Source organism: Anopheles bellator, chromosome 2 (genome assembly GCF_943735745.2).
Source record: "Anopheles bellator chromosome 2, idAnoBellAS_SP24_06.2, whole genome shotgun sequence".
NCBI classification, from domain to species: domain Eukaryota; kingdom Metazoa; phylum Arthropoda; class Insecta; order Diptera; family Culicidae; genus Anopheles; species Anopheles bellator.
In genome coordinates this window covers 73,437,000-73,458,044 of record NC_071286.1, presented here as the reverse complement: position 1 = coordinate 73,458,044, position 21,045 = coordinate 73,437,000, and the positions used below count along the sequence as shown (strand labels likewise).

Genomic DNA, 21,045 nt, shown 5'->3' with positions numbered 1-21,045 from the left:
ATTCTTCGTAGCAGACAGGAGGATTGAGTAAGATTTAAGTCCTATTAGGAACGCAACCGTCAGCTTCCATGTTGTTCTTTTGGTGTAATGAGCTCGCCTCAACCGGAACCGGACCCCGCCTACTTACACTGAACGCAACGCGCAATGTGTGCTTTCTGGCAATGGAGAGTCTGGCATCGCTAGATAAACTATTTTATTCATACGGATTGCTAGGAACATTACTAGAAAGGATCTCCTAGTAACATCATAGGGAAACGAGTAAATCAAAGCTAGGTCGCAGATAGTATGACCGGCAGATCAAACAACAAATGATATGATAGTCTGTAGTAAAGAGAGTGATTCACCTCACAGGAACTCTATCGCGCGCGCGGCACGCCCTAACCACGATTGATGGTAGCACATTGAGACTGAGCAGATGGCGGATGCTTGTGATGGTTGTTCTCCGGGTCGCTATTGAACGTTTTTTCCTTTTGCCATCCGGTACATCAATCGATCAGGTGGTTCTTCATTCACAACACGCCAGTTATCGCAAGCGATCTCATGTTCCTCTATGCTACTACAAGATCATTAATTTAGTACGTTCAACCCGTCGAACAAATATGGGATAAGCGATACCGTGTTCATTTTCCTGCCCGGAAATACTATTAGGAAATAATTTGAGCGATCATTTTTCATATGGTTGCCGTTTATTTACCTTTTCAGCGAAATGAAGGATTAATTGATAATCTTTACTGTGCCGGAGATCCTCCATTAATGCAGTACACGGATGGTTGAAAGGAGGATACTTGGAATGCAGTATCCGTGTAACGATAGGGCCCCGAAATCCATTGGGGCGAACGGAAGATGTGGTGGAGATTGTAATGAATGAACTAGAGGGAATAATGTGATATGTATAAAAGGGGAGACAGGTTTGACAGAACAGTAAAAAAACAACTCGAAACAGAAATATGTGTTTGGTGAGGGATCAGAAGAATCTGTTTATTGCATTAATCGCTCGACCGAGATGCGCACACCTTCACTAGGAACTACACGCGACTAAGACACCTAATCGTATTTCTGTCGACGCCTTTCGGTGTTTTAATATGAAGCGGTGCTTGAGATTGAACCCCGCGTCCCCGTTGTTCGTGCAAAATCAGCAAGTCTCTTCTGTTGAGCATTATTTTTGGCAAGCCTAACGTCGAGAACAGTTGTATTGTGAGCCGCCGATAGGTCCGTTACCAACAAACGCTTTACATAAAACGAAACAGAACAAATGGCCCCTGCAGCGGCAGCTACGCAACAGCCGTGTGGTGCGTTGAATGTTTCAACAGTTTTGCATAAAATTGGACCCCTTCAACGTGTGCTCCTGAGTCCTGTATTCCTGAATTCATTCGAAAGGGCGCACTGCACCCAATCTGAGAAAAAACGGCGGTCGCGTGCTAAGGATATGTGTGATTCTTCGTAGATTACGTATAAACCGTGCAGGGCCGGAGCCGATAGACTGGAACGAATCGTTCTTGTAGGTGTATGATTTATCTTACTTTTAGTATTTGAATAATTTTGTAAGGAAAGTGCTAAGAACAGGAAAACAGTGAGTAATTCAATCAAAGCATAATGTAGAACGATCTATAGCTAGCCACGATCATATGGGTGAACCAGAGGGCGAAACTACCTAGCCCTTTAAAAGTGTTGTATGAAATCGGAACTCAGCCACTCCTCTCACAAGTGTGTGTGTGTGTACTTTGCGTGGTGCACATCCGGCAAGTCAGCGATGGTGACGGCACGCCACGCTACTCAAAAGTTGACGAATTCCGAGCAAGCAACCGGCTACGTATGAACCCCAAATATCAGGTTCTTTGGTATCATCATTCCGGCGCTCCATTTGGTCCGGTTTTCCACCTTTCCATGGCGTGAGGATACCGACGCGTCAATAGACACACGCAGGTGGTTGGGAGGAAATTTTAAAATGCTGATTCAAACGAATTTCCCCGACAAGCGCGAATAGCGTTGTCACAGAACGGACATAAATATTTAAAATTATGGAAGTAATGAAAACAAAAAAACATAAATAAATGTGTATCCTACAAACTTACTCCCGACTTGTGTGCCTCGACGGTGTTCAGTTCAAGCCCGATTGCGAAACCTTATCCCCAACAGGTACTGATCGAAATCGGGGTCCGTTTGTACGTAGAACCGCCAGTAGAGTTTCTCGCCCGTGAACGCCGCCAGCGCGACACCGTAGCCAATTATAAGAGCTACGATACCGGCATACATTTTCTTCAGATCGATCGTAGCCTCTTGTGGTGGCAGCTCAACGTTGGATTGAAATCTTTCGATTGCATCGGACAGCCACTTACCGGTCAGCCCACCTTCTACCAGGGCCCGCACGTAACGATCGACCTGGGGCTTCAGCGGAGAGTTCTTTTCCAGCCCAACGGAGATCGGCATGTGGACGGCACACTGCTGCATAATGTGCAGCGTTTGACGTGCCTTTTCGGAGTTCCTCGTTGACCGCAGCTGCCGCAGGAGATAGATGTTTTCGTAGTACGCGTACATGCCGTTCACTACGCGCTCCACGGCCTCGTCCGCATTGGGCGCGTGTTCCAGCTTGTAGCCGATCGCTTGCGAGGTTGGGTCGGGTGCCGTTTGGAAAAACAGCCGGTGCTGTTCCCCCCATGCGCCACACCGGATGGGGCTTTCAGCTAGCGCTTGCAGCGTGTCAATCGTTAGCCGGGGCACCGGATTCGCAAGGATGGCAGTGAAGGAACTACGATAAGCTACGACGACCAGCACACAGTACAACCAGTACCAGCCGGTGAGGACCCGCAGCGGCCATCCGGACGGTAGACGGGGAAGCGACACCAGCAGCAGCATACTGTAAGTGTAAATGATGCACCCGGCAAATGTGTCGAAAATGTCCTTCGGGGGCATCGGCTCGTGCCATGGTTCGGGTTTCCGTTTGAACGGAACCATGCGTAGCTTGCGCAGCATTTCGGCGTCCGGTGCAACACTTTTCTTTCGGCCAAGTTTTTGTAAACGGCGCGGAATTTTCACCGACCGGCAACAGTGCGGGACGCGCAAAATTGCACGAAAGGCGAAACGGGTCCTCCTTTTTCGTTTGCGCCGCTGTAGGAGATCATACTCCGGCTGGTAGCCACGTTCGTAGCGGTGGATGTAGGCTAGCGTGTTGGAGAACGCGTAGAACACGAAACCCACGGAGAACAGCGACGCTAGCACGCCGGCCCACATTTCTCCATTAAAGGGAAGGAGCAAGGTTTTCCAGCTGTTGTCACTCAACGCTTCCGGAGTCAGAAAGGTAAGGCACTCCGTGTTGTACGGTATGCTTAGGTCCATAAACGCAAGATGATACTCGGTGTGGTGGAGATCGGCGAGCGCAAAATCCGCACGCCCGTCGTGCATCACTCCCAGCAGGCCCGTAAACGTGTCGTTGTCCTCCGCCGTTCCCCAGCGTTCCGTGTCGGCGTCGGGTGGCTCGAAAAACAGCATTTTAAAGTGCATCGCCTTCGCTACTGCTTTCAGCAGCTCAATTTCCAGCCCAAAGTAAACGTGGGGCAGATCGGTTGGATCGGGTTTCTGTTGACGGGGATTTGATTCAGTTCCAACGGTCGCCGCCGGCAGCGACTTGAAAACGGCCGGCGTGTGCTCGAGCACAACCACGTGCATCAGCTGGCCGCGCAAGTCTGTGGTTTTGTCATCGAACAGCACCTTTTTTCTCGTCTGCCGAAACTTTCCCCCTTGCCAGAAGTTGAGAATTTTGGAGAAAAACACTCCCTGCAACGGTATCGGGAACGGGACGGTGCTGACTTCGTACACCGGATTTGAATTTTCGTCGATGGTCGTACGATAGCGGTGGCCCACGTGTTTTGAATGTTTGCGCAGTTTACGCACGAACACAACATTCACTATGCGCTTCCAGAGGTAGTGCAGTTGCGGCTGGAACAGACGGTAATCGTGAAGCAAAATGAACCGAGCACGTGTATCGATTATGCGCGTTTTATCACCAAATCGCAGAAGGCGCTCCATTTGGATCCCGTTCGCCAGAAGCATCACATAGCCAGCGCAGCCTACTTTGCGAATCGCCTCGAGAGAGCACCGGAGCGCTGGGCGAGGATTGAGCGTATCCTCTTCCGGCGGTATTTTCACGACAAATCTCGACACTCGGGCAACACGATCGAACAACTCCATTCCGAAGATGGGCTCGTAGACGGAATCGAAGACGAATACATAGCAGCGACCCGGGGACATCTTTTCCACCAAATCAAGCACCAGCTCACCGAGTTCTGGCTGAGGGTTGTTGCCTGCTTCGAGAAGGCCGAACTTAAACGTGGCGTTATCCCGATCGGTATACGCAACCTTTGAATGGTCATTTTTTCCCACACAGTCGACACACCAGATGAGGCTACAAAACAGGAAGTTGGCAACCAACAACGCGCTCTGGTTGAGTAACATTTTCAACTAACATCAACCGTGCGGCATCTTAAGTATTTTCTTCTTGGTCGCAACACGGTCGCATTTTGGCGCCAATCAAATATGTTAATTGCATTTAAATAATTAATCGTCAAAGAAGGTCCATCGACGCGCAACGTGGTTCGAATGTCCGAAAAGTGGGCCACAAACTAGGAAAAGGTCTAGAGGACCAGCGATGCAACATATGGTTTCCTTCGTTGAAATAGTTCCAGAATCGGAACGTGCGTAAAAAAATCACGAAAATACGTTTCGAATGGTTTAAACTTCAAAATTAAGCTCCCGACCGTGGTGAAAAACATCGCAAACATCGCGCTGTCTGAACGGGGTGCGATTGAACCCTGCCGAAAACGTCGAATGGCAACATGTCACCCGCTGTGCAACACAAATTTGTTTGGACCGATCCGCCGCAAGACCGGATGGAACTTCGTGGCTTTATGTGTGTGGCCGTGTGAAAAATGCTTTTTAGGCCTAGAAAGAGGCGCACGCAAGGATAAGTAATCGCTTAGGATCAACCCGTGCGAGTTGGAGGACACCTTGGCTCAGGTCGCTTGCTCAGCGACGACGCCCGGTTAAAACAACCAACCACCGGAATGCCACGTAATGGTACCGGTGAACCATTGATTTCTGTCCCGAAAACCCGATGATTATCTTTCCGCAGACCACGTACGACCAGCCGGCTTAAAATACGGTTCCCAAAAGAGTTCCGGCACACAGGTATGGGGCACCGGTTTAAACCTAAGTTTTGTGTTGTGGCATGTGCGTGAATTATCGATTTTTTGTGCAATGTTGCAATTGACCATCGGTGGCTACCGCAACATTCATCATTGCAGGTCCCACTCATCTGTCCCGGGCTGTTTTGACGCAGCCGAGCATCTCTTCGCCGAGGAAGCCGAAAGAAAGAAAGTTGAGCCAAAACCGTAGATCCAGAATGCAGAAAATGTTACCACATCCCTATTCCGCGTGCTGGCTGATCTTGGTCGGAATGTGGTCGTTTGCGGCGGCAAATGGGGAGTTGCATAATGTAGTGTACGCCATCAACGCTGGCGGAGAGGCTCACACCGACGCGTACGGTATTCACTATGCACGCGATCCCCTGATGGGAAAGATCGGCACCGAGTCGGATTACGGTCGACAGTTGCTGGCGATAAATCGCGTAAAACCGAACGACGAGATACTGTACCAAACGGAACGCTACCATCACGATACATTCGGATACGACCTACCACTGGCCGGCGATGGCGAGTACGTGCTGATCCTCAAATTCTGCGAAGTGTACTTCAACGGTCCGAACCTGAAGGTGTTCGATGTGCTGCTCAATCGCCACACGATTGTGTCCGATTTGGACATCTTTGCGCTGGTGGGAAAGGGAACCGCTCACGATGAGTACGTGTTCTTTTCCGTGTCCCGCGGACGGTTGTACTACAAGGAAGAGAACTCGGAGGTCCGTGGCGGCAAATTGAAGCTCGAGTTCCTGAAGGGCTACAAGGACAACCCGAAAGTGAACGCCATCGTGCTCATCAAGAGCTACGACGAAGCCAATCTTCCAAGGTTGAGCCCAATACGAAGTGAACCCGGCCACGGTTCGGCCACCTCCACGAGGGGGTCACCGTCCAAGGCGTACCCGGGGCAGCTCGATGACGGTTTCCAGGAGGCAGCGGAAGACAGCATTATGGACGATTTCTTCACCGGTCCATCGCCCTCGAGCGAGTCGGTGCAACAGTCGCCGCCGAAGCAGCGCAAAACGAGTGGCCCCAAACAGCCGAACCCTTACTCGCTGGACGAGTCATCCATGATGCTCCCCGTGTTCATCGCAATCGGAGCCTTCATACCGCTGCTGTTCTGTTTGTGTAGGCTGTGAGATTTTCGTGGATTACTTTGTTACAAAATCCCATACCCAGCAGCCCGTCACAGTTACGCTTTGTGATGTCGTTCCGTGGCGTATAATGGTTCCTTAGGTATAAACACACTTTTATCTAGTACGTTTGTTGGTTTTAAGGTATTTTAAACGGTCGGCAACGATCGTTTATCGAGTGCACCAGGCTAATGGCTATATCAAAATCCCTGTTCCGGGAATAGGTTTACTGATTAGTGAATTTTTCAAAACGATGCAATTCGACGCTCAAAACTATACACACTTACACGTAACTCTACATTCCTTATGGCGTAAAGCCAGCGGGGCGGTACTTAACATAAATCGGTATTATCACGGTAGATAACTAAATGGTATGGTTTCGTTTGTCTTGAACCATATACTTAACTCTAAGTTGACGATTGATCGTTGTTTGTTTGATCACTTTTGGAAATGGTTTTTTTCGGATACTTTTTCATTAAAAGGCACCAGTACCGGGGAAGCACCAGTACTACGGCTTTAGGTTTAGATTGTCAGAACATGATCTCGTGCCGAAGTAAACGCTAATGAAACCCCAAATGGCGTGGTGGCCGATGGAGGCTACAGCTAGTAAGTACTACATAATACTAGGGGAAAAAGTCACTAGTTAATAATGGAGTTGATTGCACAAATAGCGCACAAAGAATGGTAGCCAACAACTGATCAAAGAGGGGAAGATAAATTATGCTAGCAAACTGTCTGGCGGTGATGGACTATATTAATTTTATTTCACAACATAAGTTCTACATATAGTGGATGTGTGAATGCGGAAGTACAGTTTTTGAATAAATTATGAGTTATTTTCTCTCCCCGCTACTTCGTTATCTTTTCTCTCTCTTTCTCTGTTTTCTCGTGCCCTTTAAGGTTAATCTTGACAAATCAAAAACGCCTTCCCCACAGTCCTACAGCGTCGGGCAGGCGGCGTGGAAAAAACATTTCCCAGTCATCAAGTCGGGGGCACGGACTCGGAATTTAGTACATTCGCATTGGTCCTCATTCAGTCATTTTTCTCGTTCAGCGATGATAACAAGCGGAACAGTTTTAGGCTGCAACGACGGACATTGTAATCGAAGTGATAAAAATAAAGTAAAAGAAATGAGTCTCACACCAGAGTTCACCGATGCGGACCGGCGCAGCTCAATCCTGCGACAGGCGCCATTATTGTTAATTTTGCTAATTCCATCGCTCAACTTACATGCCTGACCGGCGTGCCCGACAGTTTCCCTCGCGATCACGATATTCTCCTTCGTGGCATTGGATCGAACTTCTTCGAATCGGGTACCGATCGTGCTGGCGATGGAATGCCACCGAGTGTGGAAACACAACCTGATGATTGCTAGTGCTGCGGTACTTTGGCCGTACTATAGGATCCACTATCACCTGTACCGGGATTTCCTGATAATCGTAATGTATCGGCGATGGGGTTGGTTTGATCACGATTATATTACTCGATGGTGGGTCCGATGCTGTGCTGGTGGCGGTGACGGATTGGTCAGTGGCCGCGGGCTGATCATGCTGAACTGACGATGAACTATCATTCGTCTTCAGATGCGGTTTCGCCATATCATTTTTCACGGGCACTGCAAGGGTCAAGGTAGTGGTTGCCGGCTCGGTCGTAGATGTTGTGCTATCCATGGTACTAGAAGAACCACTTCCGGTAGAACTCGACTGAGCATTGGGTTGCTTGGTCGTAGTCGTAGTAGTTGTCGTGGTGAATGGTGCTTTCGTAGTGGATTTAGGTGGCTTTGTGATGGACACGGAGCCGGAACCAAAGATCGGTAACGGACTGATGGTCAGATGAGCAGGATCGTAATCGTAGTCTCCGTAGTCGTACACGGTGTCATCCCCTAAATTGCCCTCCAGATTCTCACCGTCCACCGCAATTATTTTCACATCTTTAATGTTGACGTGAATGTTGTACTTGCCATTCTGGCGCTGATCGTACGTTGTAAGCGACGGTCTACCGCCGTGAGTAGTGGGGCTGGCTGTGGCCGAATTATCGTTGTTCTGTTTTCTTGCTTTCGCTTCCGGATTATATGATGCGGTGGACGGTGATCCATCGATCGTACAGAGCGCGATCGCTAGCAACGCAAGTGATAGGCTCACGTGCACATGGGACGTAAATTGGGACATCGTGTACTGGGCTGCACTTCTGCTTCTTAGCCCCGATCGCGGTCTTGTCAAGAGGCTCTCGCGCTGTGAGCAATGAAACAAACGGGCCAAGAAATGAAATGTCCAAAGTAGCCCCAATGTAGCGGTTAATCTCTCCACGAGCGCGCGCTCGAGCAATTCGCGCGAAAAACGGAACGCGAAAGGAAAGAAATGTTAATTCTGTGAGAATCTGGTTTTCATGTAGCTAGGTGTTTCTTTTCTTCGCACTTATTGTCCACCGTTCCAGGTCGTTCTCGAGAGAAATGTGTTTCGACCTTTATCTGGCAGTCAGCACACCCGCTAAATCAGGTTTAGACGGCTAAAGGAAAGGTCCGAGCGATTCACATTATGAGAAGATGATGGCCAGCCCATTTAAAGGGGGAAGGCTTTGGCGTATGAAAACAATGTGGTTAAAACATTATAAGCTCACCGGAAGGTTTTGATTGCTCTAGAGATTCTTTTAACGGTACTTTGTAGCGGAAATGAAATCGGTTCTTTCTACTCTACGAAGCTGCTGCTAGCCACTGCCGGCCTGTAATGTATTAGGGCCAGCAACGAACCATTTTTTTGGCCCAAGAAAAAACAACGGAGAAATGCTGTCACAATGTAAATTTTTCTATGGCACCGCATAATATAATATGTTAAGAAGGAGCTCTCGTTCTATTGTATTCTAAAATCTGCTACGTGTTTTGCTATCTGTGCCGGCTGAGAAAAGGCTGCATTCGATTCCCGGCAAGATGGAAGTCCGTTGCGTGTTCCGACAACGGCGACATCTCATTACCAACACTCGCGATCGCGATATTTATCACAATACGATCAGTGTAACAGTAAAACAATTTTTTGTACCAATAGTTAACCTATCCTTGCAAGCTGCAAAAGATCACAAAAACACATTTGGTGCGGCAAACATTTGTTTGCCCAGTTTGCAACAACACGAATCGGGACGCGAACCTCTAGGGGACACAAAGAAATGTTGAAGGAACATACTTCAGCATAGCAGGTCAACACTAGATCATGAGATTATTTTGCCACGAAATGGCTCTTTTCTGCGTTTCCATACTTCCTTGTCCATGCCGAAGAACGGCTCTTTAGAGCTTTACAAAGCAAAAAGACACTTTCTGGCGACACTCTGTGTTCTTCTCGTTACCCACAAAAACATTGATCTAAAAGCAGTACCTCTCATTTGTTCTTTGAAGTTCCAAAACTGATCAGCGAATGTTTTAAAAAGGGTTTCTCAATCTCACAACATATCTCAATTTGAATTTCCTATTTTAAGAAAAGTTTTGGTTTAACTTGCTTGCTCTTTTTGATCTTTCAGTCGCGCTTTCAGAATTAGTAAACGATCTGATAACTTACTATCAATCGTGCCCCGGTTCAGGATCGTGCTCCGAACTCCGAACGATCCAACGACTTGAGCGAAAGCACACCAACGAACGCGCACGACCGGTGGCAATAATGAATTGAGCACTACTAGCAGGTAAGTCCGACGGATGTGGTAAATTTATAGAGGAAAATGACGGAGAGTTCAGATGGTTTTATGCTCCGAAGATGCCGGGCTATGAGATTCTGAGGAGAGAGTAGAAATTGCAGCGAAAGTCGGAGAACGGAGAAGAGCTATGCCAACGGGAAGTCTTAAGTTTCCATACCTTGCCCGAGCCGTGCTTGTTATTATGTTTTAAGGCGCATAATTTTGTCCAAGTGTTATATTTTTCCTAGTTAAGTTCTCACATAAACAACTCTAATCAAACATAAAAAATCAACGCCATAAGAAGTATACAATTCGATTCATCCGTTACACTTCATTCATTTATTTTCGATGGATTCCATGCGGATGCCATTAAATTTTTTTTGGAATATGATAAGCATGATTTAAAGAACTAAGAAAACCGTTTAGAGGTCTCAATATTTAATTGCCACACGGTTTGTTTATGTTTCACGCACTGTCACTGGTGCGCTGCCATTGACAGCTAACCTCACATTCTGCACCTCTCGCCATGCTCGGTGTGTTTACATTGTGCCGCACGCGTGTGGAGTATTAGTGGTTTTCGTGCACGAAAATTAGTACATTTCTCCTAGCTTAGTAATGTGTATGGACTCTGCAAAGACTGTGAAAAGCGAGACGAACGGAAAGCACCTGAAACCGACGAAGAAACCACCGGCAGACCCAAGTCCGGAGATGGAGGAAACTGCTAACGATGGGCTGCGCATTCGGCGCATTGCCGGCGGGTCGTTGGTGCGCTGCCCTCCACTTTTCTCGCCCGACGGAAAGTAGGAATCCGCTTGACCAAATGTCTGGTGATTCTTTATTCATATTGACACATTTTGCCCACTGTCTCATTTTAGCCTTCTATTTGTTATCCACGAAAGCAGCATCCAAGCGTTCAGCGCCAACACGGGCGAATTCGTCCGTAGCTATGAAAACACGGTGAACGATAGCCACCTGGTTGGCATGGTTGCCGAGCAGCACTCTGAGAGCAAGTACATTTACGCTTGCACCGTCGACGGGCTGATCTTGTCGTGGAAGATTGGTTCCGGTGTTTTCCATGAAAAATTCGAGGTGCTGAAGGTTAAAAATTTTACCGTCGAATCGTTTCACGCACTGTACGGTCAGAACGATAGTTTTACGTTTTTGTTGTATGGGACCCGCACACGGAGACAATTTGTGCATTACTGCCCACACACTCGAAGTGTGCTCGAAGTGGTCAATGTATTATTGCTCGGTGAAGAAGTTACGGATGAAAAGGAAGTGCGTATCGTGATGGCTCCCGGTGGACGTGGATTAAATTACTTCGCCTACATCGCCGGCTGCCGGTGGTACTGGGTGACGTTGAAAGGGAAACCATTCGTCGAAAGTCGGCCCCACTGTAGCCGCGTGCAGCCAGTGTTGCTAGACTGCCATCCGACGGAGCCGATCGTGGCCATCGGTGACACGCTGGGACGCGTGGTGCTCTATCGAAACTTTCTGGAGGCAGGCAGGCCCATATTCGAAACGTACCACTGGCATCCCCATCCGGTGCAATGTCTGGCCTTTTCCAGCAGTGGCACCCATTTCTACTCCGGTGGGCTCGAGCGGGTGGTGATCAAGTGGAAGATTGGAGACCGCCAGAAAACGGACATTATCCCACGTCTTACCGACAGTGTGGTGCATGTAGCGGTGGCCCCAGAAAACCTCAAAGTCGCTCTGTGCACGGCCGACAACAGCATCCAGCTGCTGAATGCACTCAACAAACCGATCACGACGGTGCAAAGCTTTTCCAAGATATCGAACGATGTCCCGGGGGCGACCCTTTTTCCCGTCGGCTTGCGCACGAATCCGCGCACACAGGCAATCGTGCTGAATGGCCGTGTAGGTTGCATCCAGTTCTACTCAACGTACACCAACAGTCTGCTGTACACGCTGGACATTACGCTGCGGAATTATAACACGAATGAAGATCGTTCCGTGATCTACAACACGGTGGTCACGAATGTGGCCATCAGTGCGCACTGGCTGGCCACGGTCGAACACTGGAGCGATCACTACAATTCGAACGAAACTCGGCTCAAGTTTTGGAAGTACGATGAGTCACGACAAACCTATTCACTGAGCACCAACATCGAGAACGTCCATCTGGGAGGCGTTTGCGGTGCCGAGTTCTCCAGTGCCAGCCGCGAACGGGACGCCCACTGTGCAACGGCCGGTAGCTGCGATCGGCGTATCAAGCTGTGGGCGGTGGAAGAGATTCAAACGACGGGTGGCGGCGAAAAGCTGGTGTGGACATGCGTTGGTACCGTGCAGCACCGTAATTTGCCCATTCGGTCCATTTCCTTCTCGCAGGACGGCTCTCTGCTGGCCGCTGGCTGCGGGAATGTGCTGTGCGCTTGGAACACGGACACCCTGCAGCTAAAGTGTGCCCTCTCGGCCCCCAGTGGCTACGATGGGTGTGTCAACCGTGCCGTCGTGGTCCTTCCGAACGCGACCGAGCAAGGGGCCAAACGGAACCGGAACCATTACGAGGAAGCGCGCAGCAAGATCATTACCGAGATCGTCGATCTTATTAAGGGCGGTGGTGGCGGGTCGAAAGTGTCCCTGTTTCAGAACGTAACCGGCAAACGTCGTAAGGGGCCGTCATCTCGAATGCTGTGCACTGGCAATCCGGCCGACGGATCCGGCGTCATTTCAGACGAGCACAAAAAATCGATCCTCCAAAAAGCACAGGCCAGTAGCCGAATCAGCCTGTCGGAAAAATCGGAACTGTTCTACAGACTAAGAATCGGATGTCGCACAAGTGGCAACATGAAGCGCAAACTGGAACAGAAACTGCAAACCTCCAGCCGGGGCAGAAAAGCGGCAAAAAGGCGGTTGCAGCGGCTCGCGCGCAATCTGAGCACGAACACCCGGTTCCGGGCTCTACAGAAGTGGCACAACTTTAACCGGTGCCGAACGGCCACCGTGCCGTTCGAGGGTAGCCTGGCGAAGGTGTTTTCTGGTGAAATTTCAGACAAGAACGATGATCCTCCCCGGGTGGAGGATCACAGCGCTGGCAAACACGTGGCATCCGTGAAGAGTTTTGCACAGATCGAAAGCGTCCTATTCTGCTACGGCCAGTATTCGCACCTGGTCCTCGTGTGTACAGCCAACCGGCTGCTGGTGTGGAATTTGCTTTCACTGAAGCTCCAGGTGTCGGTGGCGCTCTCCATCGAACAGATCGCGCTGGATCCGTTCACCAACTTGATTGCAACGTTCACGAAGGACAATGAATGTATGCGGTTTACATTACGAAGACGGAATGGCACTAATATTTGTTCCCCTCTTTCTCCAGTGTACGTGTTTCTACCCAACATACCGATGCCCCTGTACCACCGGGTCGCACTGCCGAAAGTGTTCGGTGCGGTCTGGGTTCCAAGACGCTACCCTCGGTCGCAATCGTTCAACGTAGATTGGCAAGCGACGTCGCAGCTATTTTTCCTCAATGAAAAACAGGTAATATCCTTTTAGCACCATTTTCGTAGCCGTTTCCGTGGCACTCACTAACTTATCCGATCAATCACTCTGTCCAGGAACTGCTTCATCTCGTGTCGGATAACGACGAAGAATCACTCGGTCCGACCTCGGTGTGCATGAACGAGTCAGTGATGGGTCCCAGCACACAATTTGCGGCACTGCTGGCCAAGCAGTCCGCCGGAAGCAGCGTGCAACGAACCGGTGCAGGTATTCGCCCTGGGACCATTATCGGAGTGACTGGAAAGTCGGCAGTCAAAGACGTAAGTGACACGCGTTTTTTATATAATCGTTTATTTAGTAACACGATTAAGAGGCTACGAATGAAGCTACACTGCGCATTCCTTCGTTTTGATAAAATAAGTCATCACGCGCTGGCTTGTCCTGTGAGATTCGTCGATATCAGCGTCTCGTGCTTTAGTTCCTATCAATCTACAGGGCTGTCGTTTCTAGGGGAAACTTGTGGAAACTCAAAAGGATGCCATCGATGCCCCCTCGGTGTCTCCGGAGCCGGAGTTAATATGTTGTATAACGTGCTTCTTAAAGCACGGTCTGTTAACGATTGTCTCCTTCGTGCTCGATGAAGACAAGCGAAAACTAATTTTGAATTTCTTGACCGCAATCGTGCACCTTCAAGTCATGCGGGAGAAAAACGAGTTGAAGGAAAAACTGTGGCATTGACAGGCTAATACAGGAAGGCAGCTGGAACCACCAGGTCAGCGAGCCAGCCAGCTGCTGACCTCCTGCGGGTCCATCTTGTTGTCCTCCTCCTGTTTTACATCATATCGTTCGGGCGGCGCAGCATGTGTAGCCGGTAGTTGCGGCAACGGCGCATAAGGTGTATGTCATGCTTGAAGTAACGCAGACAGTGCCATTGAGGTACTTCCCGCATCGTTGCGGCTGCCTACGGGGACAGAAAGAGAGAAAGCGAGATTGGACTGTTACGGTGGGTGGAAATCTGCAAATGATTCGATTCGTTGCATGGTCCTGGCAGGTCCCGTCGAGAAAGGCCAGAACCGTCGACCCGAAATCGACCCGCACGCAGATCGCGTGATTGTTTATGTAAATAAGCTCGGCTTCATTCCTGTTGATGCTTAGCGTTGATTGGTTCGTAAACAAGGGGTGACTAAAAATATACCAAAACTACTTCACGCGAGAGCTAGGTCATTTTCTTTTCATCTTTCGCGCTATCGCACCAAACACCCGTCTTTCTTTTATAAACTCCAACCGAGAGGGCCGGATCCGTTATCAAGAGTGTGCGTGATTAGTTTTTTGTAAGACAACTCGACGACGGTGTCGTTATTATCCTCTAATTGTGGCCCCCCGACTAATGCTTCATTCCGGTCTGGCTCGGTTTCTGGCTTCCAAACCCTGTTCTCTACGCCGCTCGTACGTACCTCTTCCGGATCGGCAAAGATAAGGCTGTCCAGCAGCTCGGGACTAGTGACGGGCCAGGCGCGTACGGTTGTGCCCGCACCTAAGGTGCAAATCGCAATCAGCAGCGATACGAGCAGCCCATAAATGTTCATATTGTGTTGTCTGGTAGCGGGCAATCTCCTGATGACCTAAATTATGTTTTATTTTTGAATCCAATATTAATTCCGTTTTTGGTAACTAAACGCTCGTTCGGTTCGGTGGCGGCAACGTCTGATTTTGGAACGTGAAAAACAAACGCGTGTTTTAATTTGAAAGCGAACACGCCGCACACTTTACAAACACCGAAAATTAATGACCTCCAAGCGAAGGAGGTCAGTTTGAATTTGAACAAAGCGTCAAATAATAGGAACCTTTTGTCGTTTTGACCTAGCACCAAGAACACTCACCAAGGACAAGGAAAAAAGGATCGCCAACAACAGAGGGAGTGCTCGCTCTAACGCACCAGGATTGACTAACTAGAAGTGATTGATCGTCTATCGCAATTCCGGTTCCCGCTTTTATAGCCACACTCGGCAACATAGCAGCGGTTGCGGCGGCGGTGGCGACGACGACGAGTGCGCAACTGTAAGCATTCGTCCACCCGTCGTCGTCCCGTTCGCGCGATGGTGATGTTATTTGCCGATTGCTGATGAACCTCGCGTCGAGGTTGTTATTGTTGGCCGGTTGTGTTTGTTACTACCTGCTGGCGCGCGCGCCCCCTCTATTGGCACTATTGTGTCTGGAGTTTGGATTTTCTTTCCATCTATTAAAGATAGAAGACGATACGCTTTTATTTGGCTTATATAAAATATACGCGGGCTTATCACCCTTCCATGTCAATTGTCAGCAACAGATACGCGCTCGATTCGCTCATTCATTCGTTCGATGCACTTCTTTTGCAGATCGTTTCGTCTTCATCGCACACGATGGCCCCGATAAGTTTGCTGTGCAAGGACTTCCTTCGATCGCTGCTCATCGTGGAGGAAAAACGCACGAAGGACACGGCGGCGGCGGCGGCGGCGGCGGCGGCGGCGGAGGCGGCACATAACAACGTGCAGCAGCAGCAGCAGGATGGGTTTGATAGTGATTTCTCGGATGATGCCAGCGACGCTGGCGACGAGGCGGTGCAGCAGAATGGTGCCGTTGGTTTGAAGGAAAAAATCAGGGCCCGTAAGGTGACCCTGGAGGTGGTTCAGCGTGCGAAACAAAACTATGCTTCTGCCGCCGACAGTTCGCAGGATTCAAAGTTGCGGAAGGTGCTTGCCGAACCGTTTGATATAGCGTTTGAATAGCGGACCAGCTGCTACAAACTTTGTAAATTAGATGTAAACTTTACGTTTTACGCCTTGTCCGTGTTATCCAAGTTGAAATATTTCAACAATATTGTCAATAATATCTTTCATAGTTTCCCGGTACTCGCCGTGCGATCGTAGTAGCTCTAGCATTTGTCGACTCTTGTTCTCGCCGACGAACGCATCGTACAGTTCGGGCGTTGAGAATGTTTCATCCAAGCACCCTTTGGGCAACTTTACCACGTAGTTAATGATGAAACTGTCCAGCGCCGCAGCTTTCCGGTAGTGCTCGCAGGACCTGTGAAAATCTGCCGGCGTCACGAAGGTTTCCACCGAAAGTTCGCCCCCCGACATCTCGGCCAGCTCCGTTTTGAGGGAGTGATAGAAAAAGCTTTGCAGATGAGTCCAGTGGTTCCGCAGAAACGTCCGATGGCCAGCGGTGGTAAGTGTTACAAGCATGTTGAAATCATACGCCGGTGGCACCTGCCGTGCCAGTTGAAAATCAACCAGCACACACTCGATCGGATGGCTGCCGGTACTACCCTCGTATCGAAACATCAAATTATTGTTCCACAGGTCCGCGTGGCTGAACACATTTCGGTAGGTTTTCGAAGGTTGCACCAATTCGTAGATTTGTCGCATCGTTTCCGGTAGACTTTCGAGCAGTCGATTGCATCGTTCTTCGCCGGCATACAACTCCCTGGCGTACGCCACCAGACACCGGATGTTGTCCTCCAGTTCGGCCACCCGGGGATAGCCCTCTTGCTGGAGCCAAGAATTTTCCGCCACCAGCTGTGGATACAGCTGCGCCACGGAGTGCCCCCGTGCTTGCTCCAGCCGGATTCCTGCCGCTTGCAGTCTGGCCAGGGCTCGCAGTGCTTGCTTAAGATGTGGTAAGTCAAACGTTTGCGACCGCACTCGAAAGCCTTGCAATGATAAATCTTCAAACACGAGCACATCATCACGACGATCGTCCCGAAGGAAGCTACGCGGTGCAAATCGGGCACCGTAGGAGCAGCTTTGCAGCTGCGGCATCAGTTCCCGGTAAATGGCGGTTTCTTTCGAAAAGGTTCTAATTTCCGACAAGTACCGGGTGAAGCTGGGCATTCCTTCCGGTAGCGATTTCACAAAATACTGCTCCTCACACTCCGGTGTTCCGGTGGTGTCGGATCTTTGCGTACAAAACACAACTTTCAGCGTATAGTGGTCACCCAAGAATCCGATTCGGGTTGCACTGAATGGTTCGATGGTCCACGATTTGATGTCTATTTCATCCGCCTCAACGGTGTGGCCACGCCCGATGTAGGAATTGTGCACAATTTGGCGTAATTCCCTGTCGCTCAGTCTGGGAGGCATTCCGATTGTTTCACTTTCAAAGCAACTAACGTACTGCGGCCTCTCGCCGGCACATCTGAGCAACAGATACAGAAAGTGACGTTTTAATGATAATTTACGGCACGTCTTCTACAGCCCAATCCCTATTTATGGCGCGTACTTTTGAGTCACGTTGCTCGCGAGTGGCCGGTACCGTACGATTCGAAACACTAGAATGAAAACACAAAAAGGTGTGTATCAAACGAACAAATGGAATAGCTGTGCCTGCCGTTGGTAGTGCTTATCTGTCCTCCATTAAACCACCAATACACGGGGACGGGTTCAGATTCCGTCCAATTATGTCCAGCAGCGTTCATCATCCCCCATTCACTAACACTAGCGTCAGTACGAGAGGGCACGTAGTTTAGAACGGCGGGTCTCCCAATCCGCCGTTTATAACCAGTTATCAGCCGCGCCTTTGTTGAGATGGACGGGAAAGTCACGCTCGACCTGCCAACGTTCGGTATAACCCAGGAGGATTTGCAGTCAATTTTGCGTAAATATTTGGAATGGAAAAACGAGTCATTCGATGTCGCTGCCTTCCCGATTCACGCTCGAGTGCGGTCGTTTGCGAACACTCGAGTCGGCTACCTTGGGGACCACTTCATACTGGAGCTGTACGGGAGGAACGATGAAGCCAGCGTATCATCCCCGGTCGCAGTGCTGTTCCTAAAAGCTGCGCCCTCAACAATACCGGCCCTAACACAGTACCTGCAAGCGATCAGAACGGCCCGCAAGGAAGCGAATGTGTATCGGAGTTTGCTTCCCCGATTGGCTCGCTATTCGCGCTTTGCTCCGCACGGCTTCTATGCTCGCGACCCGGATGGCCGTGCTCTGGTGCTGGAGAATCTTCAAGCTCAAGGCTTCCGTACGAAGCCCACCGATGCGATGGGTATTTTCGATAGGCCACACCTAGAATCGGCGCTACAGGCGCTGGCAAAGTTTCATTCCGCTGCCCTGCTCCTCGAGACCGACACGGGCTCTAGTTTGCCGCAGCTCGTCCCCGGGGTGTTGGATGAAAACGCTTGGATCCGAAAGGAGGATAATCCAAGGGTGCAAGAGCTGGAAAATGCCATCGACGTGCTGCTGGCGCTGGTCCGGGTAACGGAAAAGGATAACCCGCGGCTGGACACGATCCTGCAAAAGTTGCCCCCGTTCGTGCTGCAAATCTATGAACTCGTGAAACCCTCCGCCGAACACCGGAACGTGGCTTGCCACGGAGATTTGTGGGCCAGCAATGTGATGTTTCGCTACGACACAGCGGGGCCACCGCGCGAGTGTTTGATTATCGATTTCCAGTTCACGCGCTACGCACCACCGGCGTACGATGTCGCCATGCTTATCACGCTAACAACCACGGGCCGGTTTCGTCGTGCGCATTACAACGAACTGCTGGAGTTTTACTGGCGACGGATGGAATGTGAATTGCTGCAACATTTGCCGCAGAGCGATGTGAACCAATTGTTTCCGCGTGAATCCTTTCTTCAATCTTGTCGCCGATACCGGACCTCGGCGCTGATTGACAACTTTCTCATGAATCACGTCACGTTGCTGCCCCGGAGCAGCGTGGATCGAATCTTTTCTTCCGCCGAGTGCTACAACAGCTTCAGTGGAGCGGCCAAAATTCAAATGTGTTTGCAAGTTTTGCGCGATCATTCCGCGTACCGAGAAAGGCTCACGGGAATTATACGGGATCTAATTGACGCTTTATAAGAAAAAAGAAGGCCGAATTGCGCAACAGGCATTTATTTGCCACCGATGGCAACTAGATATTGTTAACGGAAATCAAACAAATACTCCAGCAGCTCGTTCACGACGTCCCCCATCCGGTCGCGATAGAATCGGTCGCAATCGTAATACTTGAGAATAAAATCATTCCGATTGTCGATCGACATGCGCGTGTACGTGGCCGGGTCATCCCGGTGCAGCCGTTCCATTACACCGTCCGGGAAGTTTACAAACCCGTGCAGAACACCGGTCCATACGAGCCCCAGGAGCTTATAGTGTTCCAAGCTGTCCTCAAACTGCGCTTTAGACAACAGAACTGATCCATCCGAGATCCCGAGATTGGCCAGCTTCTGCAGCAGGCAGTTGTGATAAAAGTCGACGTAACTCCTTTCGTACCGATCGCGATGGGCACGATCGGTCAGTAGATAAAGGGCGCACACAAAATCGACGGCCGGAGGCAGATAGTGTGCCAGCTGGAAATCGATCAAAACGCAGCCCGTCGGTGTGTCGCATTCGGTGTCGTCTTCGTTGAACGTGAACATAAAATTGTTGAACCACAGATCGCGATGTACCACGGCCGAGCGGAACTGATCGGTCTCCTGGGTCAGCGTGTAGATTCGCTCCATTCGCTCCCATATGTGACCGTTGATCGTTGCCCGTTTGGCTGCATCCTTCGAATGGTGGCTTCTTTCTAGTGCAACCGCCAGTATACCCTGCGCATCGAGAGGAACACTATTAGCGAAACGTCCAAAGTACAACGACGACGGGGTTGGCAAATACCTTCAGTCCCGCCACAAACCAATCACTTCCCGGGGTAAACGTTGACTCAAACAGTGCGTCCCCGTACAGTGCACCCATTGATCGGCCGCCAAGCTGGTTAATTTCGAACTCGATCGAGCATGCGTGCATCTGTGCGAGTCGTTCATAAATCAGCTTCATGTGTTGCTCGTTGAACGGTTTTTGAAATGGCAACGTTCGGTAACGGTCGTTTGAAAGATCTTCTAGCACGATCAGTTCCCGTCGACCCAGATAACAATCGGGGGCCCACTTGATCACCTTTGCCGGGTCACGCGTGTACCGAGCGTGCAGTTTATTGTACAACGCAGCTTCCTTTCGGAAGAGACCAAGCCGTTCCATAATGTCCGTCAACTGAGCGTCGTGGTACGGTAAGGTTTTGACGAAGAAACGCCTCGCTTCGACTGGACCGTCATCCTAAATTCAGATGTCGAAATATGTAAGATGCTGCCAGGTGACCGATCAAAATCGGTAGATCTTACACTTTGGAATCGGATATTGAGAAAGTAGTAGGCGCTAACGTATCCAGGTTGTCCCGGTATGAGGTCCGCATTGTACGATACGATTTTGAAGCTTCTCCCGGCGCCCGCTTTCTGCACCGCACGATCAATGATCGTTTCACAGTCTTCGATTGATAGAAGGGATTTGAAAGAAACCATTTTACAACACGCCACGACCGGTCGATCGTTAAGCCACCAAGAAGCAATTTGATTCAAATTCCCGACGTAGATCCCGGCTGGATCACATCTCTCAACTGGGCGCCCGGTTCCGTGCGCCACTCGGATAGCCCGCGAGATGGACGCAAGAATGACCACTTAATGGATGTTTATTTAACTCGTTATCTAATGTTGGCGCAACGAGAATGATGTACAGTTCGTTTGCTTTGTGTGTTTTATTGCCACTTGCTGTTATCTGTGCCGCGTGGGCAATTGTAATGATGAATTTCTACACCA

General features: G+C 49.9%; 6 protein-coding genes across 7 annotated transcripts; 2 read left to right on the top strand and 4 right to left on the bottom strand.

The window, feature by feature from the left end:
- Positions 1-2,103: 2,103 nt before the first annotated feature.
- Positions 2,104-4,367, bottom strand: LOC131208023 (uncharacterized). The gene is made up of 2 exons (XM_058200666.1): positions 4,349-4,367; positions 2,104-4,298 (listed from the first exon to the last, which is right to left on the bottom strand). The coding sequence occupies exons 1-2, from the start codon at positions 4,365-4,367 to the stop codon at positions 2,104-2,106; spliced, it is 2,214 nt and encodes a 737-aa protein (XP_058056649.1).
- Positions 4,368-4,891: 524 nt separating this feature from the next.
- On the top strand, positions 4,892-7,171 carry LOC131209541 (malectin-B). The gene is made up of 2 exons (XM_058202631.1): positions 4,892-5,181; positions 5,298-7,171. The coding sequence occupies exon 2, from the start codon at positions 5,396-5,398 to the stop codon at positions 6,323-6,325; it is 930 nt and encodes a 309-aa protein (XP_058058614.1). The 5' UTR covers positions 4,892-5,181; positions 5,298-5,395; the 3' UTR covers positions 6,326-7,171.
- A 181-nt stretch (positions 7,172-7,352) lies between these two features.
- LOC131208022 (nuclear pore complex protein DDB_G0274915) lies at positions 7,353-8,488 on the bottom strand. Its single transcript, XM_058200665.1, has 2 exons — positions 7,551-8,488; positions 7,353-7,401 (listed from the first exon to the last, which is right to left on the bottom strand). The coding sequence occupies exons 1-2, from the start codon at positions 8,486-8,488 to the stop codon at positions 7,353-7,355; spliced, it is 987 nt and encodes a 328-aa protein (XP_058056648.1).
- A 2,158-nt stretch (positions 8,489-10,646) lies between these two features.
- Positions 10,647-16,332, top strand: LOC131212516 (WD repeat-containing protein 75). Its single transcript, XM_058206410.1, has 5 exons — positions 10,647-10,774; positions 10,850-13,248; positions 13,309-13,469; positions 13,547-13,750; positions 15,806-16,332. Exons 1-5 carry the CDS (start codon positions 10,683-10,685, stop codon positions 16,193-16,195), a joined length of 3,246 nt encoding a protein of 1,081 aa, XP_058062393.1. The 5' UTR covers positions 10,647-10,682; the 3' UTR covers positions 16,196-16,332.
- Positions 13,785-15,405, bottom strand: LOC131212517 (uncharacterized). 2 transcript variants are annotated; one of them, XM_058206412.1, is made up of 3 exons: positions 15,311-15,405; positions 14,885-15,052; positions 13,785-14,391 (listed from the first exon to the last, which is right to left on the bottom strand). In XM_058206412.1, the coding sequence occupies exons 2-3, from the start codon at positions 15,014-15,016 to the stop codon at positions 14,263-14,265; spliced, it is 261 nt and encodes an 86-aa protein (XP_058062395.1). In that variant the 5' UTR covers positions 15,017-15,052; positions 15,311-15,405; the 3' UTR covers positions 13,785-14,262. The 2 variants fall into 2 exon arrangements, with proteins under 2 accessions (XP_058062395.1, XP_058062394.1); XM_058206411.1 differs by having other exon boundaries at positions 14,885-15,134; positions 15,311-15,399.
- On the bottom strand, positions 15,728-20,834 carry LOC131208021 (uncharacterized). Its single transcript, XM_058200664.1, has 5 exons — positions 20,575-20,834; positions 20,078-20,509; positions 19,347-20,010; positions 17,691-17,739; positions 15,728-17,606 (listed from the first exon to the last, which is right to left on the bottom strand). Exons 1-5 carry the CDS (start codon positions 20,749-20,751, stop codon positions 16,259-16,261), a joined length of 2,670 nt encoding a protein of 889 aa, XP_058056647.1. The 5' UTR covers positions 20,752-20,834; the 3' UTR covers positions 15,728-16,258.
- Between the last annotated feature and the right edge of the window lie 211 nt (positions 20,835-21,045).

Excerpts from the sequence above, each read along its gene's own strand:
- LOC131209541 (XM_058202631.1), top strand. The coding sequence starts at position 5,396 with ATGCAGAAAATGTTACCACATCCCTATTCCGCGTGCTGGCTGATCTTG.
- LOC131208022 (XM_058200665.1), bottom strand. The coding sequence starts at position 8,488 with ATGTCCCAATTTACGTCCCATGTGCACGTGAGCCTATCACTTGCGTTG. Across the intron at positions 7,402-7,550 it reads CGGGCACGCCGGTCAGGCAT|CCTAAAACTGTTCCGCTTGT; the intron begins GTAAGTTGAGCG and ends CCGTCGTTGCAG.
- LOC131212516 (XM_058206410.1), top strand. The coding sequence starts at position 10,683 with ATGGAGGAAACTGCTAACGATGGGCTGCGCATTCGGCGCATTGCCGGC. Across the intron at positions 10,775-10,849 it reads CTTTTCTCGCCCGACGGAAA|CCTTCTATTTGTTATCCACG; the intron begins GTAGGAATCCGC and ends GTCTCATTTTAG. Across the intron at positions 13,249-13,308 it reads GTTCACGAAGGACAATGAAT|TGTACGTGTTTCTACCCAAC; the intron begins GTATGCGGTTTA and ends CTCTTTCTCCAG.
- LOC131212517 (XM_058206412.1), bottom strand. The coding sequence starts at position 15,016 with ATGAACATTTATGGGCTGCTCGTATCGCTGCTGATTGCGATTTGCACC. Across the intron at positions 14,392-14,884 it reads TCTTTGCCGATCCGGAAGAG|GCAGCCGCAACGATGCGGGA; the intron begins GTACGTACGAGC and ends CTGTCCCCGTAG.
- LOC131208021 (XM_058200664.1), bottom strand. The coding sequence starts at position 20,751 with ATGGTTTCTTTCAAATCCCTTCTATCAATCGAAGACTGTGAAACGATC. Across the intron at positions 20,011-20,077 it reads GGTTTGTGGCGGGACTGAAG|GGTATACTGGCGGTTGCACT; the intron begins GTATTTGCCAAC and ends CTCGATGCGCAG. Across the intron at positions 17,740-19,346 it reads GTATTTGTTTGATTTCCGTT|TGTTTCGAATCGTACGGTAC; the intron begins AACAATATCTAG and ends TTTTCATTCTAG.